The following is an 18,537-nucleotide window of genomic DNA, read 5'->3' as shown; positions in this document are numbered from 1 at the left end:
ATGCAAGGGATTTCTGTGTGTTGATTTTATATCCTGCAACTTTACTATATTCATTGATTAGCTCTAGTAATTTTCTGGTGGAGTCTTTAGGGTTTTCTATGTAGAGGATCATGTCATCTGCAAACAGTGAGAGTTTTACTTCTTCTTTTCCAATTTGGATTCCTTTTATTTCTTTTTCTGCTCTGATTGGTGTGGCCAAAACTTCCCAAACTATGTTGATGGAGTAGTGCTGAGAGTGGGCACCCTTGTCTTGTTCCTGACTTTAGGGGCAATGCTTTCAATTTTTCACCATTGAGGATAATGTTTCTGTGGGTTTGTCATATATAGCTTCTATTATGTGGAGGTATGTTCCTTCTATTCCTGCTTTCTGGAGAGCTTTTATCATAAATGGATGTTGAATTTTGTCAAAGACTTTCTCTGCATCTATTGAGACAATCATATGGCTTTTATTTTTCAATTTGTTAATGTGGTGTATTACACTGATTGATTTGCGGATATTGAAGAATCCTTGCATCCCTGGGATAAAGCCCACTTGGTCATGGTGTATGATCTTTTTAATGTGTTGTTGGATTCTGATTGCTAGAATTTTGCTAAGGATTTTTGCATCTATGTTCATCAGTGTTATTGGCCTGTAGTTTTCTTTTTTTGTGACATCTTTGTCAGGTTTTGGTGTTAGGGTGATGGTGGCCTCATAGAATGAGTTTGGAAGTTTACCTTCCTGTGCAATTTTCTGGAAGAGTTTGAGTAGGATAGGTGTCAGCTCTTTAAATTTTTGGTAGAATTCAGCTGTAAGCCATCTGGACCTGGGCTGTTTTTTGCTGGAAGATTTCTGATTTCAGTTTCAATTTCCATGCTTGTGATGCGTCGTTAAGATTTTCTATTTCTTCCTGGGTCCATTTTGGAAAGTTGTACTTTTCTAAGAATTGTCCATTTCTTCCACGTTGTCCATTTTATTGGCATATAATTGCTGATAGTAGTCTCTTATGAGCTTTTGTATTTCTGTGTTGTCTGTTGTGACCTCTCCATTTTCCTTACTAATTTTATTGATTTGATTTTTCTCCCTTTGTTTCTTGATGAGTCTGGCTAATGGTTTGTTAATTTTATCTATCCTTTCAAAGAACCAGCTTTTGGCTTTGTTGATTTTTGCTATGGTCTCTTTTGTTCCTTTTGCATTTATTTCTGCCCTAATTTTTAAATTTCTTTCCTTCTACTAACCCTGGGGTTCTTCATTTCTTCCTTTTCTAGTTGCTTTAGGTGTAGAGTTAGGTTATTTATTTGACTTTTTTCTTGTTTCTTGAGGTATGCCTGTATTGCTATGAACTTTCCCCTTAGCACTGCTTTTACAGTGTCCCATAGGTTTTGGGTTGTTGTGTTTTCATTTGTTTCTATGCATATTTTGATTTTTTTTTATTTCTTTTGTGATTTGTTGGTTATTCAGCAGTGTGTTGTTCAGCCTCCATATGTTGGAATTTGTAATAGTTTTTCTTCCATAATTGAGATCTAATCTTACTGCATTGTGGTCAGAAAAGATGCTTGGAATGATTTCAATTATTTTGAATTTACCAAGGCTAGATTTATGGCCCAGGATGTGATCTATCCTGCAGAAGGTTCCGTGTGCACTTGAGAAAAAGGTGAAATTCATTGTTTTGGGGTGAAATGTTCTATAGATATCAATTAGGTCTAACTGGTCTATTGTATCATTTACTTTCACTTTTTTATCATCTACTTTCACTTTCATCAAGAGGCTTTTGAGTTCCTCTTCACTTTCTGCCATAAGGTTGGTGTCATCTGCATATCTGAGGTTATTGATATTTCTCCCAGCAATCTTGATTCCAGCTTGTGTTTCTTCCAGTGCAGAGTTTCTCATGATGTACTCTGCATAGAAGTTAAATAAGCAGGGTAATAATATACAGCCTTGACGTACTCCTTTTCCTATTTGGAACCAGTCTGTTGGTCCATGTCCAGTTCTAACTGTTGCTTCCTGATCTGCATACAGATTTCTCAAGAGGCAGATCAGGTGTTCTGGTATTCCCATCTCTTTCAGAATTTTCCACAGTTTATTGTGATCCACACAGTCAAAGGCTTTGGCATATGACTTTTGGCTCCTCTGTTGGGTGCATATATATTTATAATTGTTATATCTTCTTCTTGGATTGATCCTTTGATCATTATGTAGTGTCCTTCTTTGTCTCTTTTCACAGGCTTTGTTTTAAAGTCTATTTTATCTGATTAGTATTGCTACTCCTGCTTTCTTTTGGTCTCTATTTGTATGGAAAATCTTTTTCCAGCCCTTCAATTTCAGTCTGTATTTGTCCCTTGTTTTGAGATGGGTCTCTTTTAGACAACATATATAGGGGTCTTGTTTTTTTATCCATTCAGCCAGTCTTTGTCTTTTGGTTGGGGCATTCAACCCATTTACGTTTAAGGTAATTATTGATAAGTATTATCCCGTTGCCATTTGCTTTTTTGTTTTGGGTTCGAGTTTATACATCGTTTTTGTGTTTCCTGTCTAGAGAATATCCTTTAGCATTTGTTGGAGAGCTGGTTTGGTGGTGCTGAATTCTCTCAGCTTTTGCTTGTCTGTAAAGCTTTTGATTTCTCCTTCATATTTGAATGAGATCCTTGCTGGGTACAGTAATCTGGGCTGTAGGTTATTTTCTTTCATCACTTTAAGTATGTCTTGCCATTCCCTCCTGGCTTGAAGAGTTTCTATTGAAAGATCAGCTGTTATCCTGATGGGAATCCCTTGTGTGTTATTTGTTGTTTTCCCCTTGCTGCTTTTAATATTTGTTCTTTGTGTTTGATCTTTGTTAATTTGGTTAATATGTGTCTTGGGGTGTTTCGCCTTGGGTTTATCCTGTTTGGGACTCTCTGGGTTTCTTGGACTTGGGTGATTATTTCCTTCCCCATTTTAGGGAAGTTTTCAACTATTATCTCCTCAAGTATTTTCTCATGGTCTTTCTTTTTGTCTTCTTTTTCTGGGACTCCTATGATTCGAATGTTGGGGCATTTAACACTGTTCTGGAGGTCTCTGAGATTGTCCTCATTTCTTTTAATTCGTTTTTCTTTTTTCCTCTCTGATTCATTTATTTTTATCATTCTATCTTCTATTTCACTAATCCTATCTCCTGCCTCCGTTATTCTCCTATTTGTTGCCTCCAGAGTGTTTTTGATCTCATTTATTGCATTATTCATTATATATTGACTCTTTTTTATTTCTTCTAGGTCCTTGTTAAACCTTTCTTGCATCTTCTCAATCCTCGTCTGCAGGCTATTTATCTGTGATTCTATTTTGATTTCAAGATTTTGGATCAATTTCACTATCATTATTCGGAATTCTTTATCAGGTAGATTCCCTATCTCTTCCTCTTTTGTTTGGTTTGGTGGGCATTTATCCTGTTCCTTTACCTGCTGGGTATTCCTCTGTCTTTTCATCTTGTTTATATTGCTGAGTTTGGGGTGGGCTTTCTGTATTCTGGCAGTTTGTGGAGTTCTCTTTATTATGGAGTTTCCTTGCTGTGGGTGGGGTTGTATCTGTGGCTTGCCAAAGTTTCTTGGTTAGGGAAGCTTGTGTCAGTGTTCTGGTGGGTTGAGCTGTATTTCTTCCCTCTGGAGTGCAATGAAGTGACTAGTAAAGAGTTATGAGATGTCAATGGTTTTGAAGTAATTTTGGGCAGCCTGTATATTGAAGCTTAGGGCTGTGTTCCTGTGTTGCAGGAGAATTTGCATAGTATGTCTTTCTCTGGAACTTGTTGGCCCTTGGGTGGTGCTTGGTTTCAGTGTAGGTATGGAGGCATTTGATGAGCTCCTATCAATTAATGTTCCCTGGAATCAGGAGTTCTCTGATGTTCTCAGAATTTGGACTTAGTCTCCTGCTTCTGGTTTTCAGTCTTATTTTTACAGTAGCCTCAAGACTTCTCCTTATATATAGCACTGTTGATAAAACATCTACGTTAAAGATGAAAATTTTCTCCACAGTGAGGGACACCCAGAGAGGTTCACAGAGTTACATGGAGAAGAGAAGAGGGAGGAGGGAGTTAGAGGTGACCCAAATTAGATGAGGTGGAATCAAAAGAGGAGAGAGCAAGCTAGCCAGTAATCATTTCCTTATGTGCACTCCACAGTCTGGACCGCTCAGAGATGTTCATGGAGTTATACAGAGAAGAGAAGAGGGAGGAAGGAGACAGAGGTGGTCAGGAGGATAATAGGGGGGAATGAAAGGAGAGAGACAGATCCAGCCAGTAATCAGTTCCCTAAGTGTCCTCCACCGTCTGGAACACACAGAGATTCAGAGAGCTGGATAGAGAAGAGAAGGGGGAGGGACGTGACAGAGGCGACCTAGTGGAGAAAAAGGAGAGTCCAAAGGGAGAGAGAACAGTCAAGCCAGTAATCTCGCTCCCAAGTAAAAATGGGTATTGAAGATTGGGTTCTTAAAGGTACAAAATTGATAACAAATACCAAAAAGCAACGATTAAAATTCTAGAGTAGAGGTTGGATTTTAAAAAATACAATATTAAAGAAAAGAAGAAGAAGAAGGAAAAAAACAAAGTCACAAAAGTTATTAAAATATATATATATATATGAAGTTTGCTTTTAAAATAGTCTTTTTTTTTAAGTAATAGTAGGTTATAAAAATGAAAATTAAAGGAGTAATAGAGGACTTAAAAATTAAAAAGAAGTTAAAAAAAGAAAGAGAGAGACCAAAAAAAAGAATGATCATAAAAATAGTAAAAATATACCTAGGACTTTCTCTGGTGTTGTTGTGGGCAGTGTGGGGTCAGTTCATTTTTGGCTAGTTCCTTGGTCCGGCTTATATTTCTCAAGATCTATAGGCCCCTTCCTATGTAGTCGGTACTAACGACAGGGTTTTAATCTATTGCATCAGTCACTTCCAAGGCGGTTCCCTGGGTTTTGGCTTCTGTTTGCTGGTCTCTTCAGTGTCTGATTTCCGCCCTGACACGAGGGGGCTGTGGTGGACACTTGTTTAGGCTCACTTGTTCAGTCGTGCTGTGGGGAGGGAGGGACGCTGCAGACAAATAACACTGGCCTGTGCTCGCAGTGTCTCAGCCACACTGGGCCTGCCCCTGCTCATGGCGCATGTACCCTCCCTGCCCACACTGCTCAGGCTCTAGGTTGCTCTGCTGGGAACCTTCCGAGGCTGGCCCTGGGCTGCGTGCACCTCCCAGGTCTAAGCCACTCAGGTTCAGGCACTCAGGTAGTCCTCAGAGGCACAGATTCCACTGGGCCTGCGTTTTGTGCCCTTCCCAGCTCCAAGCAGCTTGGGTGATGAGGTGTTTGGCGAGCGCGGTCACTGCGACTTATCACCTCTCCCGTCCCTGCCGCTCGGTTTTCTGGGTGTACAACTGGTGCACCTTCTCAGGCAGATGACTGTCCAGAACCGCAATAAGTCTTAGTTAGCAAAGAAGCCTGCTTGCAGTTAGGTAGATAATGTCTCTCTGGGGCTGCGATTGCCCCCTTCTGGCTCTGGCTGCCTGTCACCGGAGGGGGATGGTCTGCAGCCGGCTATCTCTGTTCAGTCCTTTGTTCTGTGTGCGGGCCTGGCGGTTCTTAGGTTAGGGCTGGCTTTTCGCGTGGTAGTTATCCCACAGTCTGGTTTGCTAGCCCAAGTTAGTTCACTCAGATAGCGCTCGGGGCATTCAGGCCCAGTCCTTACTCTAAGCAGTGCAGCCAGCGCCTCCCTGCCCAGGCCCCGCTTGCTAGTGGCAGGTGCAGGCGACTGCACTGCTTCTCCACTGTGGGAGTTACCGTTGGGCTCATAATCTGTGGGTTTTAATTATTTACTTATTTTTCCTCCCTGTTATGTTGCCCTCTGTGCTTCCAAGGCTCACCACAGACTTGGCAGTGAGAGTGTTTCCTGGTGTTTGGAAACTTCTCTCTTTTTAAGACTCCCTTCCTGGGACTGAGCTCCATCCCTACCCCTTTTGTCTCTTTTTTTATCTTTTATATTTTTCCTACCTCCTTTCGAAGACAATGGGCTGCTTTTCTGGATGCCTGATGTCCTCTGCCAGCATTCAGCAGTTGTTCTGTGGATTTTACTCAGCGTTTAAATGTTCTTTTGATGAATTTGTTGGGGAGAAAGTGGTCTCCCCGTCCTATTCCTCCGCCATTTTAGGACCCACACACACACCAGTCTTAAACAAGGAGAAGCTGTGAGTTCTAACCTAACACAGCACCTTACAATCTGACCAGTACTCCCAACTTCCAGCTTCTCCTAAGGAGTAAAGGATCACCTCTCACAGCTCTGCCCCCACAGTCAGTACAGTATGAACAGACAAGCATATCAGTTCTTAGTTTCTCCTTGAATATAGAAGGAACTGGACAACATTTCTAGTACCCCAACTTTCCCAGCTGTTAATGGAAAGGTTGGATTCTATCTACCTGTCTTAGGGCTGGGGTAATAGGGGTGACACTCCTCAGTCTCTTGGGACACACTAAAGCAGAGACTGGTTTAGAGGAGGATGAGGTTTGGGTCATTCTGGGTGATTGGTGATGTCCATCTCCTGCACTAGTCTGGGCTAGGCTGTGAAGATTGGTTCTTTTATCTAATGGACAGAAACCAACACAGAGGACTCTCAGGACTTCCCAACTTTTGTCAGATTCAAAAACTACTCATTTAACTTCTATTTTGGAAAAGTGAGAGACAAACGCACAGATGTCCTTGGAAGACTGTAATTCCTAGGACAACTTATCAAATGACTCCCAAACATAAAAATCTAAGTCACCCAGTATTCCTGACAATCTAAAACTCTTCCTAATAATATTATGCCTTAAATGAGAAGTAATATTAAAATCAAGCTAAAAAAGGAATATGGGCTCACATCAGACATAGCAAAAATCAAATGCACGCTATGCACATGCAGTGCTAGATGTGATGGAATCCATGTCCCTTTAGGGCCAATTACCTTCAGGTGGGAGCCACTTCCTCAATGAACCTTCAAACACAGTAAATGACTCCATTTTGATCCCCCTTTTTTATTATTAATGCACTCATTTTCCTTATGATTTCTATTAGTTTTTGCTACACAAAATGTTAACCATAAATGAGCTTAACATAGATGACACTGGCATCTCCTACACCCAATATCACACTAAACTGAAAATACCTTAGATGGGAGGAAAGAATTTGCTACTGGGATTACTTACCTTTGAGCAATTTTTGCTTCTAGGACTTGGCAACATCAATTACAGAAAAAATAAACTTGACATAATTTGAAAGCTTTTCAGTTTGTTTATATTTCAAGAAAGAATGAAAGAAAATGTTACTGATAAAATTTGATACATCTGGAAGATGATACACCGAAAGAGCTCATCTAAAACTCTGGAGTTACACTGAGCTGTTTGTACACTAAAACCAATACACACGAAGAAGAACTAGACATGAATAAGACCTAGTGAGCATTCACATAAGTAGATTCAAATGATAAAACACCAGTAAGTTGTACTATGACTTTATATAATTTTCAGAAGTAATTTGTAACTGTAATTTTCAAACCTTGAGTATCAAATGGTAAGGAGGGTTATCTATCTTTTCTGAGGTATCATAAACTTTGAGCATAAAAATGTATCATGGATAGAAATGATAAAATCTTGCAACATTTTTATTATTGCATTAAAGACTTCTTAGCTTATGATTTATGTATAATAGTTGCTTCACAATATTGCTTTAATTGAATTCATTTAAGACCAATCAATAGAAAAAGCAAGCAAAATAGCTTTAGCAGAATATAGAGAACAAGTGAAATTTTCAAATAGAAAAAGGTATTGATTTGCAAAATAAGACAGTACCCATCCAGCTTAAAAGTAGTACAAGATAGATCTCCATATGGAGAACTTCTCGAGAACAGACTTTGCCAATGGTGGAAACTGAACTGGAGGATCAAGAGGATCCACTTAGCCTCCAAACTCTACTTCTGCAACCTCACCCTAGACAGTGTGTCCCTCAGAGCCTGGTGGACCTGCTTGTTCCTCAGGGTGTAGATGACAGGGTTCAGCACTGGGGTCACCACCGTGTTCACAAGGGCAGCCTCCTTGTTGGAGTCCAGCCTGTCCACCTGCTTCGGTTTCACATAAATAAACACACAGCTGCCGTACGTCAGGGAGAGGACAATGAGGTGAGAGGAGCAGGTAGAGAAAGCTTTCTGTCTCTCCTTGGCTGATGGGAGTCGCAGGATTGTGACGACTATGTTGCTGTAGGCAGTGATGGTTACAATGAGGGATAGTAGAATGACAAACGAAGTAACAAAGAAGAAATACGTTTCAACAGAGCTGGTGTCAGAGCAGGACAGATGAATTAAAGAGCCAAGGTCACAGAAGAAATGAGAGATGATATTGGGGCCACAGAATGATAACTGGGAAACTTTGAGCATCAGACCAGTGAAGAAGATGAAGGACAAGGAATAGCACAAGAAAACCAGGAGGAAACTAACCCTCAGGTTCATGATGGATGCATAGTGCAGAGGCTTGCAGATGGCCAGGTATCGATCCAACGACATCACTGCCATGAGAAAGAAAATTCCTGCTCCAATAAATAAAAAGAAAAAGGCTTGTGTGAGGCAAGCAGGAAAGGGAATTGTTTGCCTTCCTGAAAGGAAGATGGACAGCAGTTTAGGAATGACTGTGGTGATGAAACAGCATTCACAGAAGGAGAAAGTGCTCAGCAAAACATACATTGGCGTCTGGAGGCGATGGTCAGCCCAGGTGATGAGGATTATGACTGTGTTTCCCATGATAGAGGCCAGGTATGCGAGCAGGTGCACCAGGAAGAGGAGGCCCCCCAAGTGCTGGGCAGCAGGAAACGCCTCCAGAACGAACTCCTGGATGGTGGACTCATTTTTCACCCCCACAGTTCTCTCTGTGTCTCTGACTGTCATCATTCTCTGCCTAGTCTGTGAAGCAGAAAATACTATCACTGAAGAATAAAGAATTGATGATAAATTCTTTATTCTTAATAAATTCTAAATAAGTAAAAAGAATAAAGAATAAATGATAGCAACTATTAAATAATATAAAAACACTACTTTATGCTACATTTTTGAATGAGATCATTTCATATTTTGAAATATTTTACTATAAATGGTATTCTATTATCATTACATTATTATATTAATAATAATAGTTATTAAATTATAAAATTAAAGATTCATTTTTGTTTTTGCTAATAAATTCTAATGTGTCACTTAACTTTTTTGCAAAATAATATCTGTAAATAACAGTCCACAAGATAAACAACACAAAATGAAAATGATTTTTTGCAGACACATACACAATTAATGGTTTAACAATGAAAGCTATCATCCTGCAGAAATACATCTCATGGACTCAGTTTGTTCATTCTATGCTTCAGCAAGACAAGCAATGTAGGAACCCTCCTGTGCACTGATGCTAGCCCTTTGAAAATAGAAAATGTGAAAGAGCCATTTTCTTATTACCATGTTTCAAATCTGTTATTTTCCTGAAGTCTGTTCAGCCTGAGTTCTTTTTTCAAGCCCTAGGGTGAGCAATAAAGGTAGTATATTATACTATCAGAACCACCTAGTCTGTGGGTTTAGAGAAACCATATCTAAATTTGAGAGGGAAATGGTTTCATGGCTTGCTTATTCAGATTCAATGAACACATATATAATGGGTGAATCAGATTCCCTCACACTCTACCAACTAGCAGAATGGTAGTCTTTCATTCTGCTATTAGTTATAGATTACTCTTCAACATTCCTTTTTCTGGGAATATTTTTTCACATTGTAAGTATTCAGTATGACAGAATTAAACCTGTTTTCATTGCAGTCACAAGAGGAATATTCTCTTTTTTTCTTAAAAAAATGCCGGTGCCTAACTAGAATCCAAGTATATTGATATAATCTTTGGGGAAGGGGTCAGTGCTTGAATAAATAAGTAACCATAATTTAATTGTATTTTACTTAATTCCTTTTGGCCAGATCTATTACTTTAACTATGCATGATCCACATTAGAAACTTAAACATAGCCAGTCTCTGGTTAAAATATCTGACCTACTAGATTGCAAGCTAGCCCCATGATCAAGTACTCACCACAAAGCAGCTCACAGGAAACAGTGTTTTGTTAACAATGTGCTTCTCTTCTTAAAACAAACCAGGATGTTTTTCCAAGGCTAATGAAAAAGGGTAAAAAATACTTTTAGTTGAGATATACCTTTCTTGGACTTCATACAAAATTAATGGATGCCTAGTGTCCTAAATTAATGGAAATTACTAAGGCTCCACTTTTTAAAAAGACACATTTCCAAACTCTGGAGTAACCTACATCATAGTTTTTCCCCATGACGACCTGATAAATTCTGGACCATTAAGACAACAAGCTGCCCCAGTCATCCACTCGCACTTTCTGTGTTTGGAATACCTGGACATATTTATTTCCATTCTACAATGCATCATGAACATCAAACTTCTTTGCATGTGTATCCATCCCAGAAAAGAGTCAAAAAGATGAAACAACAATGGACAATTTCTTGTTTAATGACCCTGTTATCAGTCACTTTTCCATCAACCAGACACCCCAGTTTATATAGGGAAGGATCACAGCAGTCATAAGCGAGAACACATTCAAATGCCCTTATGATATAATTATCACAGGCTTATTAACCATCACTAGTGAGGATGCTCAGCGTCCAATGGACACATCTTTGGAACCTTCAAATTCATTAGAGGGGATTTTTTTTTAATAGAATAGGAGCTACAATCACAACAGAGTCCCAGAGGACAGTTAATTGCTTCATATTTGGAAATGGAAAATTCCAGCTGACATATGTTATAATTACCCTTTCACTGCCTATCTACTATCTTTCTCAATAGGCTGCACAGTCCTCTGTGAAAGTCCTTAAATGTAGATTTTGCACAACTGCCCTAGAGTTGTAAAATTTACAGAATCACAAATTACATATATCAAGAAAGGCTTAAACAACAGAAACTCTTTTTTACATTAGAATTATCTTTGCTTTTTTATCTTTTTAACCTGGTATTTTCTTTATTGGGTTTGATCCCTGGGTTGGGAAGATCCCCTGAAGAAGGGAAAGCCTACCCACTCCAGTATTCTGGCCTGGATAATTCCATGGACTGAGCGACTTCCACTTTCTTGGTCATTCTATTTTTAGTTTTTTAAGGAACCTCCATACTGTTTTTCATAGTTGCTGCTGCTGCTGCTGCTAAGTCGCCTTAGTCGTGTCCGACTCTGTGCAACCCCATAGACGGCAGCCCACCAGGCTCCCCTATCCCTGGGATTCTCCAGGCAAGAACACTGGAGTGGGTTGCCATTTCCTTCTTCAATGCATGAAAGTGAAAAGTGAAAGTGAAGTCGCTCAGTCGTGTCCAACTCCTAGCGACCCCATGGACTGCAGCCTACCAGGCTCCTCCGCCCACAGGATTTTCCAGGCAAAAGTACTGGAGTGGGTTGCCATTGCCTTCTCCATTTTCCATAGTGGATACACCTATTTACAGTCCTACCAACAGTGTATGAGGGTTCCCTTTTCTTCACATCCTTTCCAAAATTTGTTATTTGTAGACCTGACATGTGTGAACTGATACCTCATTATGGTTTTGAGGCCAGAGGCCACAGAAAAATTGGTCACTCAGGCCACAGTAGCCCAACTGAGGTACCCAGTAAGAAAAGTAGCCTTCCAAGCCAGTGATTACTATGGCAACAACTTCCTGTTGGCTCAAACGACAAAGAACCTGCCTGCAATGCAGGGGAACTGGGTTTTATCCCTGGGTTGGGAAGATCCTCTGAAGAAGGGAATGGCTACCCACTCCAGTATTCTTGCCTGGAGAATCCCATGGACAGAGAAGACTGACGGGCTACAGTCCCCAGGCTTGCAAAGAGTCAGGCACAACTGAACAACTAACACTGTCACGCTTTCTCCACCTTGAGTCTTGCATCTCCTTCTCCTTGTCTGTATCTTGAAGAAATTTGAAACCCACTTTACAGATTCTTTAAAAAGGGAGAATCTGGACAGGTTAGATATGTCACAGAAAGCAACTAGTGTTCCCTTTTCTTCCTGAAAGAGGAAGATGTGTGAAAGAGGAAGACATCTTATTTTTTCAAGACAATTCAGGAGGGCAACAAAAATATTCTTCAGATAAAAATAGCCAGTGAAAAGAGTCATAACATCATAACGTTGGCAGAGGCAGGAAGATGGTTGAGAGGGGTAAGTAGACTTCTATCATCTCCTTTCTCAGTAACCAGTATATTTCCCCAAAGCCTTTCTCACATCTCTGTCAATTCAACCCTTTCTCACAATAAAATTTGTTTTTTTTTTTAAACTCCAATTCTCGGCCTCAGTGTACATACACATCACGTGCAGAAATTTTAGTCTGGAATTCTACTTCACCTAGTAGCAACATTCAAATTGGGATTTAGGAGCCCTTGGGAAATGAAGTCATGCATTTTCTTTGAAAAAATGTTGGCAGAGAACTCTGAACATATGGGAGCCAGTGTCATTTCAGACCAAAGAAGATAAATATAAGGTTTGTGCAAATAACTAGTATTCTCAGTGGTGACCAACTGGCTGCACCCAGGGCACTGGCCCTGCCTTTACTTCTGGCCCATGTCCTTTCAGCTCCTCACTACTCACTGGCTGAATACATCCTGCTTGGTGACCAAACACAATCTTGTTGGAAAACTATCACAGAGGCCCCGGATGTGCATGTCAGGAGCATCTTGACATTAATGCAGTGGACCAAGCAGGCTTCTGCACATGGAAAGGTGAGCATACGGTGGAGGAGGCCAGTGTAACAGAAGGTGACTTGGAGCAGACATGTCAGCAAAAGGATGTGGTTCAGTATAAGAATCTTTGTCTCAGCATCAGCCGGGGCTGGGTTCAGAAGAAGACCTCTGCTCCTATCAGCTGATACAGGATGAGGCAGCAATGTTGCATGTCAGATGCTCTGTTACCCACTGAGGGAGGCAAGTCTAGACCTACTGTCAGAACCCTAAGTAGTCCCAGAGTCAAGTTCTCACCCAGAATTGTAGGCCATGGAATGTGGTTGTTTTATTCAATTCTGCTCCTTTCTGGGACTTCAGTCAAGGCTCTGTGAAGCCTTGTTGTGGTAGGAAAGAACCTGGGCTTGAGAAATAAGATTTCCTCGGTCAGGGACACTGGGAACATGGGGTGCATATTCACCTCACTCTGTGACAACAGGCTGTGACAACTGAGCTTCCTTTCCCTCTACTTTCTGCTCATCCCAGAGCAAGCATGGGATTTTGTGGAAGAGAATCACTGCGAGAGGAGAAAGCCTTACCCCTCGTGAGATGACGAGTATATTCCTGGCCTCAGAGACAGCGGTACCTTGGAGGACCTGCTGCAGTTAATGGAAGACATGCAGTTGCTCCTCCAGACTACCCTGCGGGCACTGCCAGTCTGGGGTGAGCAGTGTGGTTGTATGAGCACCACTTCTCACAACTTGACCCATGAGAGGTTAGAAAGAAAGATTCACTCCATGTTGCAGGATAGAGCCCAACACTCTCAAAATAGATAGAATTTACTGAGGAGACTGGAGAGAGAAAGAGAATGCTCATTGACCATTGATATGAGCGATGCCATACTGGTGCCATGTTCCCAGACCATCCTTCGTAAATTGGCCAATCTTGTGAACTGCTGTTACTCTTCATCTCACTTACATGCCAGCAGGAGCCTCAGAACGGCCAAGTCCATCCTGGATTTACAACTTATATCATGCTGTTGATCAACCCCCAATATCTCTGGCCTCCAGTCTCTTCTATAAATTGACCGTTCTGAAGAAGATCATCTCTAAGGCCTGTGTTTTTTGTTGGTCAGCATTAATCAATGATTGGAGAAGGAAATGACAACCCACACCAGTATTTTTGCCTGGAGCACTTCATGAACAGAGGAGCCTGGCAGGTTATAGTCCTTGGAGTTGCAAAGAGTCGGACACGACTGAGCGACTAATGCACAATTAATTAATGATACTAACAGGATGATGGAAAATTTAAGATAAATACACCTAAGCTTTCACTTAAGCTTGTAATCATCAACAATATATTTCTTCCTATTTTAAAATATTTTGGTCACAGCCTTTGGAAACAGCAGAACTCTGGATTCTAGAAGATAGAGCTAAAATCCCACCTAGGTGACATAACCCCCTGGAACTCTCTTAATTCTCAATTTCTCCTTTTATAGAAGAACAGGTAAGGAAAACATAATACCTAACATGATTATGGTGGATAGAAACAGAAATACTGAATTTTTGCAACCAGCAAAGTATCAGGCAATGGTAAAGTCCTCATCAAATGATGACTTGGACCATAGAGTTTGTTGTATATTTTAAATTGGATATTTAAAGGAAGTGTTACTATTACTGTTGCATTTATTTATAAACTGATAATACTGTACAACATACAAAGTGGTTTTAAAATATCCAATGTCAATAAGGGCTTCCCTGGTAGCTCATACGGTAAAGAATCGCCTGCAGTGCAGGAAATCTGGGTTCAGTCCCTGGAAGTGAAGTGAAGTGAAGTGAAGTCGCTCAGTAGTGTCCAACTCTTTGCAACCCCATGGACAGTCCCTGGGTTGGATAATAAATAAATGTCAAGAAGTCCATCTACTGATCCAACTATATTTAAGAGTCTAATAATGACCCTAATTGGAGAAGGCAATGGCAACCCACTCCAGTACTCTTGTCTGGAAAATCCCATGGACGGAGGAGCCTGGCAGGCTGCAGTCCATGGGGTCACTAAGAGTCGAATATTGAAATTGGACATTAAGGGACACATAGGAAATGTGGACATTACATGTCAAGTGAGTTACATGTTTTATCTTAATTCTTTTAAGAACACGAACAAGCATCAGAAGGTGAAAATGAAGTCCACAAGAGAACAAACATTCCAAAGCTGATCTGTCTCTACAAAGGTGGACTCAGTATTGAAATAGTATGGAACTCAGCTTCTTCCAGGTCATGAGTCCATTCACTGAGCCACGCTGCTATGTGCCTAACTCCTTGCTGAGGAGCCAAATACTTGTTCTTATGCTTCTCTAAAACTTTTGAGCTCATTGTAATGTCTTTACTTTAGGTTAGGATCAGCAGGTGATGCTGAGTGGGAAAAGATGTCCATGGAAATGAGGAATGGGACAAATGTCCAAGAATTCACCTTGGAGGGCTTCCCTGCTGTCCAGCACCTGGGCAAAATCCTCTACCTGGTGCACTTTCTGGTGTACCTGGTGTCCATTGCAGGCAATGCAGTCATAGTCACCACCATCTGTGCTGATTCAAGGCTACAGACACGTGTGTACTTTTTCCTAAGTATTTTCTCTTTCTTTGAGTGTTGCTTCACAAGTGCTATTATTCTTAAATTGCTGGTCATCTTTCTTTTAGGAAAGCAAATGATTTCCTTTGCTGCCTGTTTCTTACAAGCCTGTGTCTTTGTATTTCTGGGAGCAGTGTGTTTCCTCCTCATAGCAGTGATGTCTCTGGATCAGTACCTGGCCATTTGCAAGCCTCTTCATTACACGACCATCATGAACCCGAGGGCTTGCTGCCTCCTGGTCATGCCTGCTCGGCTTTGGGCTTCACTCTCATTGCTGGTCTGGTGGTGATGGTGTCCCAGTTATGCTTCTGTGGCCCCCATGTCATACCTCACTTCTTCTGTGACCTCGGACCCCGAACCATCTCTCCTGCTCTGACAGCAGGTCTGTTGAAACATTGCTCGTTGTCCTTGCTTTGTGTGTCCTTTTGACTCCCCTCATCATAACCATAACTGCATGCAGAACATAGTCATCACAATCCTGCGACTCCCACGAGCCAAGGAGCAACAGAAAGCTTTCTCCACCTGCTCCTCTCACCTCATTGTCCTTTCTCTGATGTATGGCAGTTGTGTGTTTATATACATGAAACCAAAGCAGGTGAACAGACTGGACTCCAACAAGGAGGCTGCCCTTGTGAACACGGTGGTGACTCCCCTGCTAAACCCTGTCACCTACACTCTGAGGAACAAGCAGGCCCACCAGGCTCTGAGGGAGACCATGAGCAGAATGAAACTATCAAGACTTAAAAAAAATAAACACCTAGCCTTGGAGCGGAAGGCTTCTAAAAACCATCCATCTTCATTCCAGAGTTCAAAATTGAGAGTCTCTTGGGGGCAGTCCTAAGATGACGGAGGACTAGGATGGGTAGACCACTTTCTCCCCCACAAATACATCAAAGAACATTTAAATGCTGAGCAGATTCCACAAAACAACTTCTGAATGCAGGCAGAGGACATCAGGCACCCAGAAAATCAGCCCATTGTCTTCGAAAGGAGAGAGAACAAATCCAGCTCCACCTACCAGAACACCAACACAAGCTTCCCTAACCAGGAAACCTTGACAGATCAGATCAGATTAGTCAGTCAGTCGTGTCCGACTCTTTGCAACCCCATGAATCCCAGCACACCAGGCTTCCCTGTCCATCACCAACTCCCGGAGTTCACTCAGACTCACGTCCATCGAGTCAGTGATGCCATCCAGCCATCTCATCCTCTGTCGTCCCCTTCTCCTCCTGCCCCCAATCCCTCCCAGCATCAGAGTCCTTTCCAATGAGTCAACTCTTCGCATGAGGTGGCCAAAGTACTGGAGTTTCAGCTTTAGCATCATTCCTTCCAAAGAAATCCCAGGGCTGATCTCCTTCAGAATGGACTGGTTAGATTTCCTTGCAGTCCAAGGGACTCTCAAGAGTCTTCTCCAACACCACAGTTCAAAAGCATCAATTCTTCGGTGCTCAGCCTTCTTCACAGTCCAACTCTCACATCCATACATGACTACAGGAAAAACCATAGCCTTGACTAGAGGAACCTTTGTTGGCAAAGTAGTGTCTCTGCTTTTGAATATGCTATCTAGGTTGGTCATAACTTTCATTCCAAGGAGTAAGCGTCTTTTAATTTCATGGCTGCAGTCAACATCTGTAGTGATTTGAGGCCCAGAAAAATAAAGTCTGACACTGTTTCCACTGTTTCCCCATCTATTTCCCATGAAGTGATGGGACTGGATGCCATGATCTTCGTTTTCTGAATGTTGAGCTTTAAGCCAACTTTTTCACTCTTCACTTTCACTTTCATCAAGAGGCTTTTTAGTTCCTCTTCACTTTCTGTCATAAGGGTGGTGTCATCTGCATATCTGAGATTATTAATATTTCTCCTGGAAATCTTGATTCCAGCTTGTGCTTCTTCCAGTCCAGCATTTCTCATGATGTACTCTGCATATAAGTTAAATAAACAGGGTGACAATATATAGCCTTGAAGAACTCCTTTTCCTATTTGGAACCAGTCTGTTCTTCCTTGTCCAGTTCTAACTGTTGCTTCCTGACCTGCATACAAATTTCTCAAGAGGCAGATCAGGTGGTCTGGTATTCCCGTCTCTTGAAGAATTTTCCACAGTTTATTGTGATCCACACAGTCAAAGGCTTTGGCATAGTCAATAAAGCAGAAATAGAGGTTTTTCTGGATCTCTCTTGCTTTTTTCTATGATCCAGCAGATGCTGGCAATTTTATCTCTGGTTCCTCTGCCTTTTCTAAAACCAGCTTGAACATCAGGAAGTTCACAGTTCACGTATTGCTGAAGCCTGGCTTGGAGAATTTTGAGCATTACTTTACTAGCATGTGAGATGAGTGCAATTGTGCGGCAGTTTGAGCATTCTTTGGCATTGCCTTTCTTTGGGATTGGAATGAAAACTGACCTTTTCCAGTCCTGTGGCCCCTGCTGAGTTTTCCAAATTTGCTGGCATATTGAGTGCAGCACTTTCACAGCATCGTCTTTCAGGATTTGGAATAGCTCAACTGGAATTCCATCACCTCCACTAGCTTTGTTCATAGTGATGCTTTCCAAGGCCCACTTGACTTCACATTCCAGGATGTCTGGCTCTAGGTCAGTGATCACACCATCGTGATTATCTGGGTCGTGAAGATCTTTTTTGTACAGTTCTTCTGTGTATTCTTGCCATCTCTTCTTAATATCTTCTGCTTCTGTTAGGTCCATACCATTTCTGTCCTTTATCAAGCTCATCTTTGCATGAAATGTTCCTTTGGTATCTCTGATTTTCTTGAAGAGATCCCTAGTCTTTCCCATTCTGTTGTTTTCCTTTATTTCTTTGCATTGATTGCTGAAGAAGGCTTTCTATCTCTTCTTGCAATTCTTTGGAACTCTGCATTCAGATGTTTATATCTTTCCATATCTCCAATATGCTACTGGAGATCAGTGGAGAAATAACTCCAGAAAGAATGAAGGGATGGAGCCAAAGCAAAAACAATACCCAGCTGTGGATGTGACTGGTGATAGAAGCAAGGTCCGATGCTGTAAAGAGCAATATTGCATAGGAACCTGGAATGTCAGGTCCATGAATCAAGGCAAATTGGAAGTGGTCAAACAAGAGATGGCAAGAGTGAATGTCGACATTCTAGGAATCAGCGAACTGAAATGGACTGGAATGGGTGAATTTAACTCAGATGACCATTATATCTACTACTGCGGGCAGGAATCCCTCAGAAGAAATGAAGTGGCCAT

General features: G+C 41.3%; 1 protein-coding gene and 1 pseudogene across 1 annotated transcript; one reads left to right on the top strand and one right to left on the bottom strand.

The window, feature by feature from the left end:
• Positions 1-7,925: 7,925 nt before the first annotated feature.
• Positions 7,926-8,891, bottom strand: LOC102279217 (olfactory receptor 6C74). The gene has a single exon (XM_005906597.2). The coding sequence runs from the start codon at positions 8,889-8,891 to the stop codon at positions 7,926-7,928; it is 966 nt and encodes a 321-aa protein (XP_005906659.2).
• A 6,226-nt stretch (positions 8,892-15,117) lies between these two features.
• LOC102279502 (olfactory receptor 6C74-like) lies at positions 15,118-16,152 on the top strand (annotated as a pseudogene).
• The last annotated feature ends 2,385 nt before the right edge of the window (positions 16,153-18,537 follow it).

Source organism: Bos mutus, chromosome 28 (genome assembly GCF_027580195.1).
Source record: "Bos mutus isolate GX-2022 chromosome 28, NWIPB_WYAK_1.1, whole genome shotgun sequence".
NCBI lineage: Eukaryota > Metazoa > Chordata > Mammalia > Artiodactyla > Bovidae > Bos > Bos mutus.
The sequence above is the reverse complement of the archived record's forward strand: the minus strand, read 5'-3'. Positions and strand labels throughout refer to the sequence as shown.

Bases quoted from the DNA above. Each gene is read 5' to 3' on its own strand.
- LOC102279217 (XM_005906597.2), bottom strand. From the start codon at position 8,891: ATGACAGTCAGAGACACAGAGAGAACTGTGGGGGTGAAAAATGAGTCC.